We start from the raw sequence: 22,453 nt of genomic DNA on the forward strand, positions 1-22,453 counted from the left end.
GCCACTGGACTCAGCAACAGTGGAAACATGTTCTCATCTTCTCTGCCTGCAATCTGATGGATGAGTCTGGGTTTGGCGGTTGCCGGGACAACTGCAGTTGTCTGACTGCTTTGTGCCAAAGGTAAAGTTTGATGGAGAGAGATGTGAGGATGTTTCTCAGGAGTTTAGCTCCAGTGAAAGGAACTCAGCATACTTTGGGTTTCTTCCATTATCACATGACAGAAGAGAAAGAGTCCTGACCTCAACCAGGCAGGACACCTTTGTGAGCCCGGCCTTCATCAGTTTCTATGTTTGAGCCTGTGCAAATAAGAAAACATCCAAAATAAAACAAGAACTGAATCCTCAAGTTTCAAAATCATTAAACATGTCTACTGTAAATAACTCTACTTACAGACTTCCTGTGATTGGTGTGTTTAAATTGTTTAAAGCAAATGTGTTTGATGGACTCATCCATCCATTTTCATTAAAGATGGGAGCGTCACACCAGTCTGCCAAACCAGCGGCACCACCCCGGGGCGCCACAAGACGTAGAGCCAACCAAGACAGCTGTGCAACATCCAGAGACAACTCAGGGTGATCCAGTCCTCATCCACCCAGGACTGTTCCACTCAGAAACAGAACCTTGGAGATCCTCAGACTTGCAGAACAAACACTGGCTGTTATGTCTCATCAGTGTTTTCTGGATTATGATCAGTGACGTTGTCTTTGAATGCCTAGAAAAAATGTACTGTCAGACTGGAACTGTTGTTCTGTGCCTTCGCCGTGTCTCATTCTGAACCAACTTTGATTTTGAAAAATTGTAACTGCGCACATTATCCTGTGACTGCCTTACCCCAAATTCTCAAAGCACAGACACAGCAGCACGCGTGTGAAACAGCAGTGTTTGCCGTTTTCCTTACCCTGACCCTGAAATCAATTTTACAAGAGGTGCAAAGACAAACACGGAGCATTATGAGCTGTTGACTCAATAAGATCTACCCAGTGTAAATCATGAAGTGTCCGCACTGCATGCACAAAGTGAACCGGGCTGTTATTACATCACAGCAGAGCAAGGCGCTCTAATATTTAATTCATTTATAGAGTTGGGTGCAGTGCAGCTGTAGCCAATGCAGCGCATGTTGTCGATATGTCACGTCGAGGCTGCTTTAATATATTACATTGTCTGTGTGTGTTTGTTCAGTCGGTACAGTCATCAGCCTCCTCTCACATCTCCTTCAAAACATATTTGTGTGGAATATATTTGCCCTGTGAGCTCCCACCATGTGCTGGGGCTGCTGTCTCTTCCATGCCGGTCCTCTCGAGACTATCCACACATGGCAACCTTTATCAATGAGAGACCAGCTAAACTCAAGAATTTTAGAATAATTAGTAACTCAGCTGCTGCAATGAAGTGTAGTATTTCCAAAAATAGGTCATCAGACACAGACATTTTGTAGTTGCTATCATTACCAGTAGGATAACATCATTCTCAATATCCAACTGGAAACCAGAAGAAAATAATGATTCTATGTGCTTAAATTTGTCCCTCTACCTGCCTACTTGGTTTAACAAAGTTTAGACAAAACATACCTCACACTGTGCAGTCTGTAGCAAAAACATGGAAATATATGCACATGAAAGAAATGTTAAAAACCCCAAAATGCTCAAAAAGCCCAAAGAGGTCCAGTTTGGTTACTGGAACCAACATCTGCCACCTACAGCTGCCTGAGCTGGCACACCCGTCGATGGACTGCTGTTACTAAGACAAAAAGCAGCGCCATTTTATTTTTTATTTCCATGTATGTCTCTGTGTTTGTAGGAAGCTTGTTAATGCTCTAAACTCTGATCATAGATGGGACTGACGCCCTGTTTCTGTTAGCACTTATGCACCGGCTAATTTAGCCACTAATTTAGAATCAGATTCACCTTTTCATTAAGTATACGATGCTCGTAAAGAGAAGGAATGAAATGATGCAAGAATAATCCATCCAGTACAAAACATGTACGAACTCGGCTGATATGACAGCTTCTCACAGCCTAAACACATATCAGTCCCATCTGAACAGCAGTGATAGGTTTAAAACACACCTGTTTCCGTGCTCAGGGCCAGTGACAGAGTATTTTTCTACAGTGATGCAAAGTCAAAAGTAGCATGTCTGAGCCTGACAACGCTCACATTAAAACATGATGGGAGTGACACTCAACGGTGAGTGATGGTATGTTTTTTAGGTCAACTGGAAACATACACTCACACACACAGTCATTAATTAGACAACACCTCGCCATCAAGACTGTTTGAGAAACAACAGAAAGGAAGGAAGGCGATCCGTACCTACACTGACAGGCCTGCCCGCATGCTCCCTCTCTTTGTTCCACTTATATGTCCAGAGAGGGAGCGATGAAGGCCTTTGTCAACATGAAATAGAAGCATTAAGTGAGCATGGTGTATACTGTGAGTGAAGAAATGATAAAGAGAGACCCCCAACCCCCCTCACAGGGAGAACGGGTTGGTGGTTTGTTGGTTTTTTAGGGGATAAAATATCCACGTGTCACATGACCTGTGAGTGAGGCTGATTGGACTGCATTTGATTCAACAGAGCTCTATGCTATCAATCATTTATCTGTCTACTACTTGAAAACTCAAATATCTGTCCATTAGGGAATGCTGTTTCAGGCTGTTTTAGGACAAACCAGGGTCTGTAGACCTTACCAAGAAGCTCTCCAGCAGGAGTGCAGGAGGGGAGCATGGGGAGGCTGTTGCACTCCCACCAGTGCCTTTTAAAGGTGCTTCAATGCTTATTGGTCGGCCTGAAACTGGGGGAAGTAACACTGACAGAGTGGTCGTCATGGATTTGTGCTTTTTAACCATACCAGCTAATTTTGTCCTACACACTAACAGAGCCTCCGAGCCCCCTCCTGCAGAGGTTAACAGATTAGATTCTTCCTAGGTTTGCACACATGAGTCCAGACATTTCTTCTGATGGAGAAACAACCCGTCAGAAATCAGTAACTACTATCTCCTTAACCACTACAGGAAAGAATTCAAAGTAAACTTTATGGTTGTCAACATCTCACAGTTTGGTTTTCTCTCCATACCTGTTTTAGTTTATAGTAAATACTTCCATTTTTATTAGTTTTGCCTCTCCTTTGGGAGGGTCAGAGGATTAAGTGTGCAGAATTCAGTTAGTTGCATCACTAGCTGTTGATTCCTCTTTGAAAGTAGTACCAGGTGCTCTTTGATATCTTAATTTGGAGTAGATTTCTGAATTGCTGTCTCTAAATATTTAATTTCTGATTGTATAAATATTTATAAAAATAAGATGCTTTTTGCTGTTGATTTTCGGAGTCTCGCTGTTGTTTTTATGTAAAACTGCACACTGATTACACACAGACCGAAAAAAGAACGCTTTTTTAAACAGGTCCAAATTTCTCAGTGTGTGTGTGTGTGTGTGTGTGTGCGCGTGTGTGTGTGTGTGTGTGTGCGTGTGCTAGCAAATTACCTCCACCGAGTTGATGCGTGTTGCGGCCCAGCGGCCACACACTGATCTCCTGCTCCCTGCCACAGTCGTTTGTTACATGAAGTGCAAAGTGGCCACAGGAGGTGACGACACTCACCCAATGCCGTGCCAGCCAGCAGCATTAACCAGCTACTCAGAGCCAATTAAAATGCTTGGCTTGACCTAAGGAGCCACGGCAGTGATGCTAGCAGTCCCTCCTCCGACTCCCTGCGTCTGTGGGGCCTTCATTACAGACGAGGTGATCTCCAAGGACACTCTGGACACAAGTATAAACAGACGTACACAAAAATGCAAACAAAGCAGCGTTAGGAAGCACGCACATGTGACTCAATGATGAACACTAGTTTAAATGTGCATTCAAACATGCACACCATGCCCTCTGCACATGAACACACACAGGATGTAATTAGGCAGAGTGGTAATAACAGCAGCACATTCTGGGGTCAACATGGTTGCATCAGCAAGAGAGCTGTTGAAAGGATAAGGCTGGGTTGCATCACAGTGGAGGTGGTGGAGGGGGATACCTGCAAGCACCAACATGAATGTGCACTGTAAGCGTCCATGACGCAACTGCACACAATCAGCCCACAAATCGAGCAGCCTGCTGATTAGAAGCTTTTGTAGCAGCCAGTTTGGTGACTGGTTTTGTCTTTCACATTTAAGGTGGTATTGCACAGATGTCAAAGCTGGATCATTCTTCAGCATGTGAAAACATAAGTGTCTCCGGGGCTTTGAAGGATGAAGGAAACAGTGAAGCTAACTCTAGTTAGTCACATGCAGCAGAAGTTTACACTTCAGGTGATCAAAGTTCAGACTAACCTCTAGTAGAAAAACTAACTTTACATTTACCAGTTTAAAAAATTCTCCAACAAACATGCTGGGCTGTGAGTTTTCAAAGAACTGGTCCCTTTACCATCATATGTGTTCAGTCACTGATGGCTGTTCTGTGAGGTTATTTCATGCTTGGTGCATGTTAGGAAGATCATGTTTAGCACACGCCAGAGCTTTACATCATTTAGTATTAATGTAGCTGTCATCAGACAGACATTTGCACTTTGTTTCATGTTTAGTTTTTTGGTGGTTTTCTTCATTAGCTGTTTGAACAGGTTTAAGAACAACAACATGTGAGCTGTTTGAATCCTGCCTGGTTCTGGGTTATTATAGTTAAGGAAACTAAACTGAGATGTCAGAAAACAATTTCATTTATTGACTTTCAGGGAAAGAATTAACTGAAAATTATATTTACAAAAAATGTCTTTGGTTTGAGTCTTTGTCAGTTTGGTTACATTCGTCCACACCAGAAGAAAGAGAAGATATGATTTTATGTGTTTATTAAAATAGTGTTTTAAAGCATTGTTAGCCGCTCACATCAAGCATACAGCGATGTAATGTTTTCCATCTCTGCTTTGGTTTTTTTCAGTCGACCCCCTGCATGACAGATAGACAGAGCCGGGTCGATGCAGACAGCCAGAACACTTAATGTTCCTTGTTCCCCTTTGGCAAACATGTCTCCATAAAGAAAGTCCTGCAGCCATGCCTGGAGGAAGCAGCGGCTCTGCAGCACTCTGAGTGTCTGACCAGGACCCAGGGACCAGTACCATAATGTGCTTTTAATTGGGGCTTGGGAAACATGGTGAGAGGCCAGGTTTCACAGCACATGTTCTGGGGTTACTGCTTAATGTGTAATAAATGGGATTTATGGCACGTTGTTCAAACATGTCCCCCTGGTAGTTGCAGAGGGAGTGATATAGGGCAATGCACAGATGGAGGGATGTCTTATTTAGCTGTGAGATTCCAAGCAGGGCCGCACAACATTTACTGCTGTTTGTTGCAGCTTTCTTCTGTGGCTTTTGGTGTTTTACAATTGGCAGAGAGAGAGAGCTAGAAAGAGAGAGAGAGAGAGAAATCAATTAGGAGAGAGGTGCCAAACTGAGTTCAGGGTGCTGCATGAAGATCCTGTGAGAACCAGCCACAGTCCGAGAAGCTGCACAGAAATGGCTCAGCGTGTTTTTCTTCATGTGCTGTGAAACTCGATTAGACAGCTGATCCTAATAGCAGTAATCTTCACTGCGTCCTATAACATGAAAGCAAATGTCATCGAGCTGTGACGCTTTACACGAGGCGCTGTCATCCAACGCCTCATACCTGTGTGTGTGTTGCCCTCTGCCCTCTCACCTGATCATTCCTGATTTTTATTCTCAGAGTTTTGGAAATCATTTCTACCTGTAATAATTTGATTGCACTCACCAAGTTAATGGACTACTTGCACAATCACTTCCGCGTTCTATGTAGTCCTGCCCCAGTGCTTCCGGTATGGTTAAACCATGGCGACGTTCTACACTCGCTGCCTACAAGAGCTCCCAAAATTGAACATCACTGATGTTCATCGGATTTGCAGAGTGACGACTACCCCAGCCAGCAAATTACATAAAGCATTTAAGTTATATGCTGCATCATATATACACAACTACCAAGGTGAGAAAACGTAAATTAACCAACAAAGAAACGTTAGCTAACGTCAAATGCAAACACTACGTTACTCCGCTATGTGTTTCATTTGATGTCAGTTCTCTACATTACATGTTTTCTTAAACGGTGTTTTATGTCGTCCGAAACTATAGTTGAGGTTTTCTTAACTAATGTCACTTTTGTTATTAGACACTGTTATAATAGCGTTAGGTAGTTGGCTAACTAAGGAGGTAGTTAACTACCTAATGCTACTCTTGCTAAGTGTAAAGTACATATGTTTAAGACGTGCTGACATGAGTAGTACAGAAATAATGCTAATGGTACTTGTATCTTTATTCAGTGTCCAAAAAACACAGGTTGTCAGGGGAGGTCGGTGTGAGAGCCCTGTGCTACAGGTCAATGAGGAAGAGTGAGGCACCACACAGACTAAGTGTAGGCAGGAAGCTGTGTAAAGTTGTTAATCCCTGTTCAGTGGGGTTCAGTTCATTTAAGCATTAGTTAAGTTCATTCCTAAAGGCCCATCAACTTGAATGTTTTCCTTGTCCCCCTGCTTTATCACTCCTAATTTGACTAGTCAGATAGTTTAATCAACGTGTGTTTGGGTGATCAGAAATATTTGACACCAAGTTAATACTGCAAATATACACAATCTAAGTTATTACAGTTATCAAGGATGGTTAAGTTGTTTTAATAGGGAGAGAAGGAAACACTAAGCATTCAGGAGGGTAAGCCTGTAGGGGTCAGTAACCATAACACTGAACTATGTTCCTGTTCGGCTCTTCCATGAAGATGATGTTACATTTTTAATTTTCGTTCTTTCTTCTTAGATTAAGCTTCTGGATTCATCGCCAGTGCTCCTGTGTGGCAGGTGCTGTTATGTGCAATCACACAGTGGCACTGCTCTTCCAAACAGCACACTACTCACAACTCAGAGTGCCGGTTATCCCCCTGTGCATAGCTGCACCGAATCTGAACAGCAATGGCACAAGCCACGGACAGTGGTAATTTAAATAAGGTTAAAGTTTTTGAATTAGTCCATGTTTACATATGAACAGCAACACCATCCATAGTAAATGTGTCTTCTGTTAGGGTGTGAAGCCAGGACCCATCAACTCCATGATCTTCACTAAGCCGGTACCAAATAGGATGGCCCAGACTGGAGTACGGTAATTAGATTTGTAAAATTTGGTTTCCTGTGTTACAAATGCATGTTGCTATTTGTTCATACATGCATGTGTCAGAATAGGTATTAATTTACATACAACATTACACTTTCTGAAGACGGCTAACTCAGTCATCCCAGTCTCTAACTTATGCACCACTGTTTTACACCTTTTAGTTTTTAGTTTAGTTGTTGTTCAGTATAATAACCTTCTTCCTTACATTATTGTCATTGATGTTTTCTTTAGGAGTGGCTTCTACAGAGGCATGGTGGCTCCGTTACCAGATCCCTGCTTGTTCAGAATAACGGAGGCATATGCAAAATTTAATATTGAGGACAGGCCACTTGTGACCACAATGAACATGAGACCTGACAAGCCCCTTGTGGAAAGTGCTTTTGGGCTGGTGCAGGAGGGCAGTGTTCTGTCATATCAGCAGCCGGTTTTGACAACCCGGTACATCACACTACACCATGATGCACCACCAACACCGCACTTGCCTCTGGAGGGGTATGACATCTTGCCATCAGATTGTGTGTTTGTGTGCTCAGAAGAAGAGCTTCTGCATCTGAGAAGCTTGTCTGTAACTCTGGAAATGGCTCACAAAATAGAGGAAGCTATACGTGAGCAAAGCTCTTCATCTGAGTGGCATCAGCTCCAGAGCCCAGAGTGACTGCCTCTAAGTTTCGGGAGGTGTGTCACGTCAGAGGCCAGAGCTCGGCAGAGTCACTAGCAGAGCGTATATTGAAGGGAACAAGGCAGACAGCAGACATGAGGAGAGGAACTGAGATGGAGTATAGTAGGCTAATGAATGTTAACTACTCACCCTGTGGTCTGGTCATTCACCCCATTGCCCCCTGGCTTGCTGCATCTCCTGATGGTGTTGTTTTTGACCCTAATGAATACCCCCAGTTTGGCCTCGTCAAATTCAAATGTCCCAATGTACAAAACGTTATTGACTGCAAATATGTGCAGATGGAATGTGGTACCCCTAAACTAAAAAAGAGCCACGCATATTACTGGCAAGTGCAAGGACAACTGCTCATCAGTGGGGTGCAGTGGTGTGACTTTGTTGTGTGGGCACAAGAGGACTACCTAGTGCAAAGAATATACATGGAATCAGATGTGCACAATGCAATCAGAGAAAAGGCTGACTACTTCTTTTTTTACATATATATGCCAAAATACCTGTGTTTGGAAAAATGAACAGTGAAAACATAGCAAATAGGAAAACAGATCCTTCAGGCTGGCTGGAACAAAATAACTGATGTTTTATTTGCAAAGTATTTTATGAATTTTTTTGTTGTTACATGTTACTTTTATGTGAAATCAATAAACTGTTATTTAAGCAATGGCATCAATTTCATTTTTTAAAAACACACATTAAAACATTGAATTTGTGCAGAACTTATTTACATGGTAAGTATTTAAAACTCCATGCCTAGCATACTGACATACATTTAGACAATAACACAACTGAGGGAAGAAAATGACAAATGGTATTTTGGATGTTACAAAAGCACAATGTCACTTATGATTTAAAAACGATTTAGTGATTTACTTTATAATTTTGATAAACAATTTTGTTGAATATGAATAGTAATATATTATTATAATTAAACAGTATTATTAACATTCAACATTTGCAATGAATTAGAATTATCAATAACTGGAACTCAACTATCAGCACTCAAGTACCAGTTCTGTAATCAAGTTTTGTCAAGGAAGAAATGCAACTGTAGTGGCCTCAGCTGCAGGTCATTTTCCATAAGTTGTACTGGCACTGGTGTCTTGGGAAAAGTCCATATTGTCTCACTTAACCCATTTTTTAACTAATGCTGTGTTCTGGTAATTTGACAACATACATGCTACTGCAAACAGTTGGTTGATATTGTAAACATGTGACATGGTAATGATGCTATCAAAAAGTTTGTTCTGTTTTATCCTCCTAATGACTCGCTCCACATGTACCCTGAGTCTGGCTATGGCCTGCGTCTCCTTAACCTGGTATGCTGGCATCTGCTTCTGCTTAGATAGAAAAGGTGGGCAGTACACTTTGCATTTACAACAATCAGTGATTAGGAAGCCCTTATCTACCATCACTGCCATGTCTTCAGTCAACTTCTCAGCAATGCCTGATTGTTTGAATAGTTCCTTGTCACTAACCGAACCAGCATACAGATTAGAGATGAATGTCACTGGACCATGTGGAGCTATGCCAACCAGGGTTTTCATCGTACAGTGGGATTTGTACGAAGAGTACATTTCACTTTGGAGAAGTGGTGAGGATGGTGTCTGACACCTCAGCTCTGTACAGTCAAGGATCATCTGGGTGTCTGAGAAATCTTTGAATTCCTCAGGGAGGTAAGCTTGCACTTCTTCACGTGTAAGCCAGATGCATTGAGACCCCAGTGCAGTGGCAAGAAAACTTGTCCATGTTGCAATAATGCGGCTCACTGTGGACTGATGTATGTTAAATCGGTGTGCCAGGTCCCTCTCCTTCAAACTAACTGACAGGAAAACCAGGAAAAGAAAGAACTCGTCAATTGGCTGTAGCAGCTGCCTCTGGAAGGTGGCATGAACTAGTAAAATTATGCTTTTCTTGGCTAAATGTTTTGTAATGGTTATGCATACCATACTGTACCATGGGGTAAACAATGAGGTGCTGTAGTACACAGGTGTATGTATGTAAAGGATACTGAGTCTAGTATGCTATTGTACATGATGTAATGTTATTGTACATAAATACATTAACATTACACCTCTAGTTCTAAATACCAACAAACCCATAACCTACCATTGATGTGCGTGCAGGTGTCAACATTTCTTCGTTCCTATTGGCAGCTGACTTGGCTCTTGAAACCCGGATCATTTTGTAGATGCAAGGCTCAATCAAAAACCAAAATGCCATCAAATGATCATAGCTTGGAAATCTATTCATGAGAGAGACATACATCATGTCAATCATTAATTAACATTACACACTGACATAGAAATAATGTAAACTGTGACAAATATGCTAATGGTATGCTGTATAACAGTCTGATTAAGAGTCTATTTGGTGTTGTATTTTACCTGTAGCATATCGTTTAAATACTAAAGCATCTACATGAAACATACAATCAGCAGAGAAAAAGTAAATATCTATTTTGTTTTCATTAAGACTTGAAACACTTTCGAAATTTAACTGATGGTGACCTTGGTATATTTTAAACAGTTAGCTTGAATAGAGCTTAGGTGTACCTGGTGTAGAATCGGATGTCAGTGTCAGAGCCAGCAAAACGCTGTAACCCAAATTCTCGCTGGACACGTAACTCCTGCATTTCCTTCCTCAGAGTCTCCATGTTTTTGGACAGGTCTTCTGCAGCTGATGCAGATATGTCCAATGCAGACGGCTCAGGGACTGAGCAGTAGTCATGATCTCTTGTAAGACTGTGCTCTTCTTGATCGTCAGGAGGAAATAGTTCAGGGCGTCGCTCCGTTCTCTCCCAAACACTACTCCGCGGTGGTTCAACTTTATAGCCATTCCACTCAAAAAGTGTTGGTACAGCACCTTTAATAAGCCGCCTTCGACCATCAAGGGTTGTTGGCTCTATGAGTTGATCACTGGCAAAGTGTCTGCTGCAGACCCTGGTGTGAGAGGTAATCATGAAATGATCCCGGCGTATGTTTACCAGCCATTGTCTTCTCAAGTCGGAATGGGTCGGAAAGCTATGAAAACTTAGTATGCCGTTAAATTTGGCTGAAGCCGAACAAAGTGGGACACAGCAATGCTCGGAGTATTTCTTCTCCTGTTTTTGAAAATGTTCTGTTTTAAATACTTTCCTTTTTATACTCATTCTGAAGTGACATTAGCGTAGCTACCGATAGATAAACAAACATACCGGAAACGCCCAAGTGGTAGTATAATACGTCACATGCCCTAGTGCAAGTAGTCCATTGCTCAGACCTGATCACCACGTGCTAAATGTAACAATTTTTACTAAGAATGTCCATCAGACCAGAGGGGGGTGGGGGGGTGATATTTAAGGTTAAGTTGTTTTTGTTTCTTATTTACGACCTTCTATTTATATGTTTTTTCATCTTTTGCAGTAAAACTCAAACGCAGACAATAGAAAACAGTCGAACGTGACTGTAGTTTCTGTACGATATGTGTATAAGTGAAGCTGTTGTGCTTTGTCGTGTCAAGCGCACAGCTCCTACCCTGAGACTGTTCTTCCTCTCCAGCTCACAGTGGCCCTGCTGTCCCCGAGGATCATCCCTCAGACACGTAACACTCCTGTAGATACTCGACCTTTTTAAATATGACACCCCCCAATTGCTTTTGTCGCACGGTGAAAAATGAATAAATAACAATAGCAGGCACGGTGCTCACATAAAACCCTGGATGTGCTGTACAGAGTACAGACGAGCAGCTCAAAGGTAATTTCTTTTCCAAACACGGCACCTAACTTCCCTCTGATGATGTCATGTTCTTTTAAAAATAGTTCTTTTTTTGTTTTTTAGTCTGCAAACAAGTGAAACATCTGTCTGCTGCATTAGACAATTACACCATAATTAACAAAGTGCTCATGCAAAGAGCACAGGTGACACATATTTTTTTTACAAGTCTCCAATCAAGTTTTCTTGCATGACTTATTTTACAAGTCAAACATTTGGAGTTTGTTTGGGAATAACTTTAAAGTCTCTATGTTACACCTTAATAAAAGAAACTTAGTGCCATTACCACCTTTCCTCAGTTAACTCCTTCTTTACGACAGCTCTTTGACTTCAAATTGCTTAAAATCATCTGCAATTCTTTCTTTTTAATTGTATAATTTTACTCTATGTTTTCACTTTGTTACAATATAAGACTTAATTGGAAGAATAACAGTTAAAAATAGAGAAACACAAAGCAAAGCCCTTAATTTTATTTACATTTGGTAGTCTGCTTGCTTTGCTGTAATCAAATCAACACGCAGTGACATATGACCACTAATAACTATAGCAACAAAACCAGTTACATATACGTGCACAGACATCCGGAAAACTCACCGAAGTCAAAAACCTAAAGATAAAGCATCTTATTTTACCTTTACTGCATTGCTGCAATAATGCTTCACATTGTAAAGTAAAGACCCTGCCGTCATACAAAGAAACCCAACAATCATATGACCCCCTATGAGCAAGCACTTTGGTGACAGTGGGAAGGAAAAACTCCTTTTTAACAGGAAGAAACCTCCGGCAGAACCAGGCTCAGGGAGGGGCCTGCTGTGGAAGAGAGGGAGTGAGCCTAGGCTGTGGGAAAGTGGTTAGCGTTTCCTCAACACAATAAGAAGATTGTGGCTTCAGGTAGACCTGATGGTTTCTACTCTTTTGTTGGCTCTGACAATTCTGACTGACATCAAATTCCAAAAAAGAGAAAAATAGAGAGAATGTTTCAATCTAAGGAGCTTGAAAAAAAGGAAATGGACTTCTTTAGGTTTCATGAAGACATTTCACGTCTCGTCCAAGAGGCGTCTTCAGGTTACAACTGGAGAAAGAGTTTGTCTGGGACTCTGACTGAAGTGTAAGAAAACTTCATTTCCTCAGTTCTTCCAAACTGAAGAAGCCTCATGGATGAGAGGTTAAACATCTTCATACAACTTAAAGGAGCCCATTCATTTAGTTACAAGCTCGTTAGACTGTCGTGACCTATGACCTAAGAACCTACACAGAAGTGAGGGGTGACTGTAGATGGTTCGATCCCTGGCTGCTCCATCTGCATGACAAAGATCCTTTGGCAAGATACTAACTACAAGTTGCTCTGTGATGGATCCATCAGGTATGAATGTGTGGCTGGTAGACACAAAGCACTAAAGCACAGAGTAGTGTTTGTGTGACTGAAGCATGTTGTGTGAAGGCTCTGCAGGAGAAAAACAGTGCTGTATGACAATGAGCCATTTACATAACATTTTCTACCTTTTACATTTAAAACTGCACATCTGGCACAAAAATGTGGAGTGACCCTGTGTGAACGACGGAGCAAGAGAATCTGCTTCTTCTACATGACTTCCAAAAAATATATAAACTTTATATACATTTTATACAGCATGCATGCGTGTGTGTGTGTGTGTGTGTGTGTGTGTGTGTGTGTGTGTCAGAGCTGCAGACCAGCAGCTACTGCCACCAGCGTTTGGTACATGGAAACATGGTTTAGTGCATGTGCTGCTGACACCAATGCATATGCATGCGTGTTTGTCTGTACTGCATGTATGTGTCCATGTTCTCCCTCCCACAGGAGGCTCTTCTCCACACTCCTAATGAAGTCCCATGGAAAGTACAGAGTAGAGGGACGTGTGTGTGTGTGTGTGTGTGTGTGTGTGTGTGTGTGTGTGTGTGTGTGTGTGTGTGTGTGGCCTTGTTTTTCTCCCCAGTCGCCTTTTGAGCTGTGGCCTTAATTGGGGACCTGAGCATCCAATTAGCGGCGGGCCAGCGTGGCCATGTTGTATGGTGAACATGTGGCAGCCAAATATAAAGTTCCCGTCCCACACCCAGGGGAGCTCCTGTTAGCTTATGAGACTGCAGGGTTAACACCTTTCTACCTGGTGCCTCGTCCACTCCGTTCCACTCCACAGAGGTGAGTTTCTCTTCCAACCAGTGTCCTTTGTCAGCCTTCCTGCATCTAGGTCACAAACAACCACCAAACAAGGTAGGGGGGTGAGCAAAAGGGGATGCTAGTGAAGAACAAGGACAGGCAGGGGATAGAGAGCGGCATGCTGGGGAGTCCCTCGGTCCCTACTTCATTAAAACCAAATAAAAACGGGGGGTCATTTATCTCTTTCCCTGCAAAGCCATAAACACAAATAGGTGCACCATGATCCTGCAGTCCTCTCTCTCCCAGCCTGTGGGTATATATCACAGCAGATAAAGGCGCCTGTGATGATAGCTTGTATTCAATTGGAATGTAAGTGAAATTTTAGATTACTGATATGACTGGAGGGATGCCAAGCTGGTGTGTGTGTGTGTGTGTGTGTGTGTGTGTGTGTGTGTGTGTGTGTGTGTGTGTGTGAGAGAGATTAACCTGTACCTGCTTTTCTTATTTCCTGCTTCGTAGTCAGGGACAACATTAAATCACTGCTCTCCATCTGAATAATGAGCGTTGCTGCTTTTCATTCTGCATTCAGGTGTGATGGGATGAACTGAGGTGTCAGCCGATACTTGCTGTAATGTTGTAGATCAGTGTGTACTGGGTCAGATATCTGCTGGGAAAAAAGACCATCATTGCAAGGCGGACCCACGTTCAAGCTGAGGTTAGCGGTCAGCACTAATACAAACTGAGTCAGCGGTGTGATCATTACTGCCCCAGGTCAGGGTCCTGAACCTTGTTATGGTTGTTTCCTGTTGGTCATTTACACTTTCATGTTTCTGTTTATTCTTGGTCTCTTGTAGAAGAACGTTTCTCTTAAAATAAGTCAAAATAAGGACATAACTGATGCAATGTTTCAGTTAATGCGTTGTTCAAAAACTGTCATCTTATTTAGAAATCACAGCCTTACTGGACCATAGTGGACGATACACTGACTTTACTATTTCAAGTTAAAATCAGCATCAAAGTATAAGTTTGTTTATTCATTTAAGGAAATATTCAGTCTCATAAGTCAGCTCATCTGAATCAGCCTGTTATAATGACAGTAAGCAGGTTAATGCTAGGGTCCTTTTCTGCTGCTCATGTCTGTGACTACGAGCTCCTGTGGAAACTATGTGACGTGCAGCACTGCACAAAAAGGGATTTTAAAAAGCAACAACATGCAAGACTTTATTATGATGTACCATCACGCCTGGATTTTGAATGTCATATGTTGAAACTGCCTAGGCAGCACGGTGGCACGGTGGTTAGCACTGTTGCGGCACAGCAAGAAGGTCCTGAGTTCAATTCCACCACCAGGCCGGGGTCTTTCTGTGTGGAGTTTGCATGTTCTCCCCGTGTTTGTGTGGGTTCCCTCCGGGTACTCCGGCTTCCTCCCACCGTCCAAAGACATGCAGCTTGTGGGGATAGGTTAATTGGATAATCCAAATTGTCACTAGGTGTGAATGTGAGCGTGAATGGTTGTCTGTCCCTGTGTGTTAGCCCTGCGACAGACTGGCGACCTGTCCAGGGTGTACCCCGCCTTTCGCCCTATGACAGCTGGGATAGGCTCCAGCGCCCCCCGCGACCCTGGAAAGGATAAGCGGAAGCGAATGGATGGATGGATGGATGTTGAAACTCAGTACTCAAATAATAAAATGCTACAATTTCAGTCATTGTCCATTTCAGTGACTACAAACGAGTGAGCCATGAAAAAGTATGCAGCTTTATTTGGCCAGACTTTGAATATGTTTTGACATTTAATCTGATTTTTTAACACAGGAGCCTGAAACGGTCATCAGAGGAACTTTTCCATCTTGGCTTTTCTTTTTAGCTCCACAGGCCGGGCATCTCTTCCTTTACAGTGACCTGTGATCTATCCTCATAAAACAATGATGTTTTCCATCATTGCACTTCTGGATAATTAGATCCTAATTACCCAGATAACCCTTATTAATGAATGACTGTGTTCATGGGGCAAGCACCACCATCCCCCCCCCGTCTCTCTGAAGCTCCTGCCATACCAAGAACCAGTGACAGTGAAAAATCATCATTAGATTGGAGATATTACCTCTTGGCTCGAGCACAGGAGGAGGGAGAGGAAGTGAAGAGGAGAACAAGCTCACAGGAAGGAAACAAAGACTCTTTTTATGGCATTTGTGCTAATAAAGTCCCTAAACTCCACTGCAAACACGAGCCACCCGAGAATATTTGGAGTGAGTGTCTTATCACGGCGCTGCGTCGGCAGCGTGTTGGCACTAATGCAGACATGTAAAACAGCTACTGGTTACTCAAGCTTTTCCTTCAGAGTGGATCAGTACCTTTACTCTGCTTTATATGAGGAAATACATACAGTACACAAAGGTACACACATTCATCACTTCAGCAGAAGTGCAGATACTCGCAGTACTGACTCACCTTTTGATGCAAGTAAAAGTGAAAAAGCACAGATACTGAAATGAAGAACAGAATAGACAGAATAATAAATGATATTGCAGAAATAATAACTCTTAGTATTTGTTACTTTTTCAGCTTAAATTCTAATAAATTGTATTCACCTTGCACCGCTATCATGTAGAATACAAGCTGGAAAAAAAGGTGTTAAATAGCTCTGTCTGCTGTTTCCTCTATTGTAGATAACGTTAAACCTAAAGAGAAACGTGAACAGTCAGAGGTTAAAGTGGGATTTATCAGGTGTGGGATAAAAGCAGGAAAAACCACAGCACACGTTTGTGTTCAGGCTGTGATCAGCTGACCTGTGCTCCTGCTGGATTTAACCAACCAGATTCATCAACATATATAACGTTCAACATTTCAAACTGGAAGTCAGGACTCAGCCTCAAGTGGCCATTAGAGGAACTGCAGTTTCACAGTGACACATACAGCTTGTTTATTAGTTAGTTTATAATAGATTCATAATCAGCATCATCGATATCTGAAGTGTGATTGGATGAATTTGTTCAGTTCTGACTGTGACTACATGAACATATGAAAATGAAGCAGCAGTGTCAGAGAGGTGTCACACTATTTATTTATTTTTCTGTTTATTGTTATTGTTGTCTTTAGCTCCAATATAAAGCACCTGGAGGGGACTGCTGTTTTAATTTGATGTAAATAAAAATAAATTCAAATGTATTATTCTGCAGAATGTCAAGACCACACACCCTCAGTCCTGTGAGTCAAACCATTACAAGAGGAAGAAAAATTAACTTGTTTGCCGTATTAAATTTGGATAAACAAGCTAAACATATTTATTTGTTCATTTTCAAAGAGGGAGGTCACCAGAGATTAAGAATATAAGTGCTTTATGTAAACACAACACACTGTATAAAACATGGTTAAAACAAATCAAAGCAAATGTGTCTTTAGCTGAGTTTCAGTCACGCCACGATCACACGTGTGCTTCAGGTAAGAATCCAAACACATGACTGTTTCAGCCCACAGCTCAGTGGCCTTACTGACAAACAGCACAAGCAGCATCTGAACATATACAACGTTGTGTCAGCTCAGCTTTATTTTAACGTCCTCGAATAAATCAAAGCGCAAAAATTAGGAATTAGAATTTTTATTCTTTCATTTGACCAGACAAAGGGCTTTGCTGTTGCCTAATCTTTAGCTGTGGAGGGCAGAGAAACTGTCCTCTGCTCCGCTCTTCACAAACTGAAATATTTCAGAAATGATTTCAGTTTATTGTTGCTCACAGGATTATGAAAAAGCACAATCATTGCTTGACTTGTTTAATAAATCAATTGTTTTGCTTCTTCTACAGTGCTGTGACCACAGATATTAAATCTGCTGCTGCAATCAAATAAATATGAAATTAACAGATTTCTTACAAGATCGTAAATTGTCTTTAATAATTTGTAAAATTGAGGAGACAGACAAAACACTCTGATGTGTCACTCATAACAGATTTCATTGTTATTGTTCTATTGTGGCTGAGCTGTAAAAACATGGATCAAACCAGAAATAAAATAAGGAAACTTAAGAAGAGTGTAGCAGAGGTGATGAAGACATGGGTCGTTGATTCTGGGCGGAGCTACCACGTGAGACATGAGCTCAGCTGAACCTATCAGTGTTCTTCAGCTTTATGGTAACTGATAGGTTGGACTGATCTCTAGGTAACAATCATGACAGGACACAGTACTCGCTATTGACCACAGCCAATTCTAAATTTGGACGTTTGCTTTGGGTCTAATTAGTGAGGATGGCTCGCTTTCCTTCGTTGGAGCCCCCTGCTGAGCTTTTGGCCGAGGAGGCGCCTGGATTTTTACATGAGCTATTATTCCAATCCATCTTCCTCCTTATCGGCTGTCTGGAGCAGCACAGGTTAGCTGGAGGGAGGCCTGCTGCCTCCCGTCCTCTGAGATCAGTGCAGGGCGAAGACGAGCACTTGTAGCTGACTGTACTGTGTGTGCCTGTCATATATATCACAGTCTGTAAACTCCTCACAAACAGGACCTACAGCCATAGCAGTACATTTTCCATGACGCTGACTTTTTATAAAACACATGATTATTTATCCTGTAAAATGCCAGTTGTATAACAAATTGTCTGCAGTCTTAACCTTTGTTGTGTCTCCACATCAAATTATTTTTAATCATTTTTTTATGTTAGAAAAAACCCCAAAGCAGCACAAAGGTTAGACTTTCAGGGATGATGAGACAAAAGTGGATCTTTCTGGAAGGTTTCCATTCAGTTAATCTGCTGTAAAACTAACTCAGCTAACCCAGCATTTCATAAAAAGGACACCATACCCACAGTCAAGCATGAGGTAGTGTGGCGGTCTGGACACGACGACTAATTAGTGGAACCATGAACTCTGCTCCGCAGCCATCAGCTCAGGCACAGCTGGCTGACACAGCAGGACGACGTCCACCTCTGGAACTTTAAAAACACACAATGAAGGTTTTGCAGTGGCCTAGTTAAAGTCCAGCGCTGTGACTTCAAACAGCTCGTTCATCCTCAGACACCCTCTGTGTGGCTGTGTTAATGTAATTCTGCAAAGACTGGACCAACATTTCTCCACAGTGACACTCACAAAGACTGCCGAGGGTGGCACCATCAGTTATTAGGTTTAGGGACGATTACTTTTTCACATAGGGCCAAGAAGGTTTGGATAAATCATCATCTAAAAACACCATTTATCTTTTTCACTGCATCCTACTGAATGATTAGGTCTTATCATGTCTTACAGTATAATCCCACATCGCTCTGTGTTTCCAAACGCAGGATGGGAGGCAGAGCTTCCAGCTGTCAGGCACCTCTCCCTCTCACTATTGCATATTACTAAATGCCCTCTTTGTATCTTCATGCACTGATTTTTTTCTCGCCTCTTCTCTCCACACCAACAGCCAGCAGGATAGATGGTTACCTTCCTGACCCTGGTTCTGCTGAAGGTCTCTTCCTGTCACCAATATGATCCCCTCTGGCACTATTGTATTTATCAAGTATTGGATTATTTGCTGACTGTTTTTTAATATAGCACATATTTTTTTAAAAACTGAATTGGGAACAAAAGAGTGTGTGCACCTGCATTAGTTTACATGACACGATAAAAGGAAGGTCATGAAAGGAGTCATGAGATGTCTGTTCATCTCCAAGCCAGCCATTCACTTCATAACTTCTCTTGTTCACATTAATGAGCTGTGGATAAACCAGCGTTGAGTGGATTCCTTTGAAAAATGCTGTTTTTGGTGTTTTGACTTCATTTGTGAGCGATGGCACTCATTAGCTAACAAGCCAAAGTAAAATGCAGGTTTTAGAAATGTAGTTTAGTGACACAGCAGATGGAAGATGCCTCCTCATCATAATGTGTAAGAAAATACAAGCAGTGCTCATTCCTGTATTTGCATGTTGTGCCTATTTTCATTCAGAAATCAGGTCCACATTGTCAGAGCCCAGGCTCGAGACCCGAGGTGTCCATAAGGTTTGCCTGACTGTTTAGTCAAGTCAGTTTTCTTAGTTTATTTTTTCATCATAAAATCCAGACTGACTTTCAGTGCTTGTCCTTGTGCTTCATACTCAGATTATCCAGAATTAAATGTTATGTTTCCTTTTTGCTAAAGCATATAGTTAGGGCCGGATCAGGTGACCCTGAACCTTAGTTATGCTGCAATAGGCATATGCTGCTGGGGGATTCCCATGATGCACTGGGTGTTTCTTCTTCACTCCCTATGTGTTAATAGACCTCTCTGCACTGAATCATATCTGTTATTAATCTCTGTCTCTCTTCCACAGCATGTCTTTATCCTGTCTTCCTTCTCTCACCTCAACCAATCACAGCAGATGGCCCCGCCCCTCCCTGAGCCTGGTTCTGCCGGAGGTTTCTTCCTGTTAAAAGGGAGTTTTTCCTTCCCACTGTCGCCAAAGTGCTTGCTCATAGGGGGTCATATGATTGTTGGGTTTTTCTCTGTATGTATTATTGTAGGGTCTGCCTTATGATATAAAGCGCTGTGATTTGGCGCTGTATAAATAAAGCTGAATTGAATGATATGGTGTGTTTTTATCAAATCTCTTGTACCATACGTGTGACTTTCACTTTGTCCTGTGTTGTTTAAATACATGGCTGCTCCTTCAGCCTCTCTGAGAGTCAAACAGGAATTCTAAAAATGGAGATCTATTTGAATGTCCCTTTTCCTAACCCTTTCCAGCAGCTTGTGCCCTCTGCCACACTGTGTAGCCTGATGATTAAATCTAATCTGGACTCCATTCCCACCTTTGTCTCACACCCTGAAACCTTTGCATGCCACTCACCATGTATGTAAGTGGGTTAGCGCGGTGCGAGGGCTACCTGCTCTCCTTACATCAGGCTACAATGGGTCAGCTGGGGCAAAGGTCTTAGGGAATGTCCTTTTTTGAATGACATCCATATTTTCTCCACTGTGGGAGACGGAGGAAAAGGGGAGGGTATTGAGAGAGGGTTAAAGGGGGGAGCGAAAAATCACTCCTTTGGATTTGAACTCCAACTTGACTTCTGACCTCACTCTCCCTGGCTCAAATATCAAAACACAGAGCCATCTGCCTCTTACTGCAGGGCTAGTGGGGAGCGTGGGGTTAATATCATACACTTAGGGAGCAGAATGCAGACTGCAATTATCGTCTATTCTCAGACAGAATCCTATTATTTGATCCTGGAGTCGCGACAGATGGAAGGGGCCCAGTCACATCCTCTATCTCACGTTCTCGCTCTCTCTGTTTCCCCATTCCTGTGCAAAGCCAATCTGGAGGGCAGAGCAAGAGAGGCTGAGGACATAATGGTGAGAGAGGGCAAGAAAGGGGCAAGAGGAGGATGAGAGAGAGTGCAGGGGTGAGGCAAGGTTGCAGGGTTGTGACAGAGAAAAGGAGGTGAAAGAAGGAAACCTGAGCCAGGGACCACTTTCCTCCACCTCCTCCTTCATCTGTCTGTCCATCACAGTGGGCAGGGAGTGCATTTAAGGGTGATAGATAAAAAGATGTAGTTTAAATGGAGAGGAGGAGGAAACTGAGGAGTGTGGGACAGCTGGTGGAGTGAATTTTCTGACACTGATAATTATAATTTTCCTTGTACTATGTTTGCTTGTTTTTACGATGTCATTGGACTCACACAGAAGCAAAAACCTTGTATGAATATAACCCAGACTACTGTCACTTCACAGAGTCATGGTCTGGGTCTGGACATGGTTAGTCTACTTTACCATAAGGACATAATAGCTAAAACCAACAGCCTGGCTTTCTCCAAGCTGACACATAAATACAGGTCACATGCTGTTACATGAGCTCCAACAAGTTCTTCCTGGGGTGTAATGACACTGTATCACGTTTAGACTGAAGAACTACTCAATTAACTTTAGCAAAGGTTAGGATCAGGACTGTTTGGGTCATGATGCCATAATACAGTGCATCAGGTCCATCCATACATACATCAGCTCAGTTCATTCAAGTCAGTTTTATTTATTTAGCATTAAATCACATGAACAGTCAACACAAGGCGCTTTATATAGTAAGACAGAGACATTACAATAATACAGAGAAAACTCCAATAGTCAGATAACCTCCTATGAACAAGTACTTGGTGACAGCGTGAACAAAGAACTCCCTTTTAACAGGAAGTAACCTCCAACAGATTTGGGCTGGAGGAACGGCAGCCATCTGCTGCGACCGGCATCATGGGAATCCCCCAGCAGCCTCAGGGTCACCTGATCCATCCTAACTCTGAGCTTTATCAGAAAGAAAGGTCTGTGTCCTGAATCCAAACTGGGAGCTGGATCCACAGAAAAGAGCCTGAAAGCTGAAGGCTCTGCCTCCCATTCTACTTTTAGAGGAACAACAAGCCTGCAGTGTGAGAGCGAAGTGCTCTGTTAGAGTGGTATGATATAAAGTGGGGTGGTATGACACTGTGAGGTCTTTAAGATAACAAAGGATCCAGTGATTCAATACTTATATGTAAATATTTAAACAAATATTAAACAGTGGTGCACACTCAGCTACAAAGGCAGCTTTAATAAAACCACTTTAATTAACACCACAGGAATGAGAACAGGATGGAAATAGAAATGTGAGAATATTACAGGAAAAAGCGACATGGATATGAAATGCCTGGACACCATGACACCTGATCAGCTGCTGTTTTGCACAGGTCCCTGCAGAAAAACAGGAAACGAGCAATTCTGCTGCTCAAACGTTGGTCCTGAAACCATTCAGTGAGTCCTTTTGTGTCACGAGTGGGAAACTTCTGCATCAGGATAGAAATGTCTCACCTA

At 42.3% G+C, this 22,453-nt stretch overlaps 1 protein-coding gene and 1 long non-coding RNA gene across 3 annotated transcripts; one reads left to right on the plus strand and one right to left on the minus strand.

Annotated features, from left to right (window-relative positions):
• Positions 1 to 5,121: 5,121 nt before the first annotated feature.
• On the minus strand, positions 5,122 to 11,024 carry LOC120434726 (THAP domain-containing protein 11-like). 2 transcript variants are annotated; one of them, XM_039603038.1, is made up of 3 exons: positions 10,370 to 11,024; positions 9,924 to 10,059; positions 5,122 to 5,378 (listed from the first exon to the last, which is right to left on the minus strand). In XM_039603038.1, the coding sequence occupies exons 1-3, from the start codon at positions 10,963 to 10,965 to the stop codon at positions 5,313 to 5,315; spliced, it is 798 nt and encodes a 265-aa protein (XP_039458972.1). In that variant the 5' UTR covers positions 10,966 to 11,024; the 3' UTR covers positions 5,122 to 5,312. The 2 variants fall into 2 exon arrangements, with proteins under 2 accessions (XP_039458972.1, XP_039458973.1); XM_039603039.1 differs by lacking the exon at positions 5,122 to 5,378 and adding an exon at positions 9,089 to 9,636.
• Positions 6,326 to 7,257, plus strand: LOC120434727. Its single transcript, XR_005609309.1, has 3 exons — positions 6,326 to 6,398; positions 6,794 to 6,967; positions 7,056 to 7,257. It is a non-coding gene; the product is annotated as an uncharacterized LOC120434727 (long non-coding RNA).
• Positions 11,025 to 22,453: the final 11,429 nt, after the last annotated feature.

Source organism: Oreochromis aureus, linkage group 19, assembly GCF_013358895.1.
Source record: "Oreochromis aureus strain Israel breed Guangdong linkage group 19, ZZ_aureus, whole genome shotgun sequence".
In the NCBI taxonomy this organism is placed as follows: domain Eukaryota; kingdom Metazoa; phylum Chordata; class Actinopteri; order Cichliformes; family Cichlidae; genus Oreochromis; species Oreochromis aureus.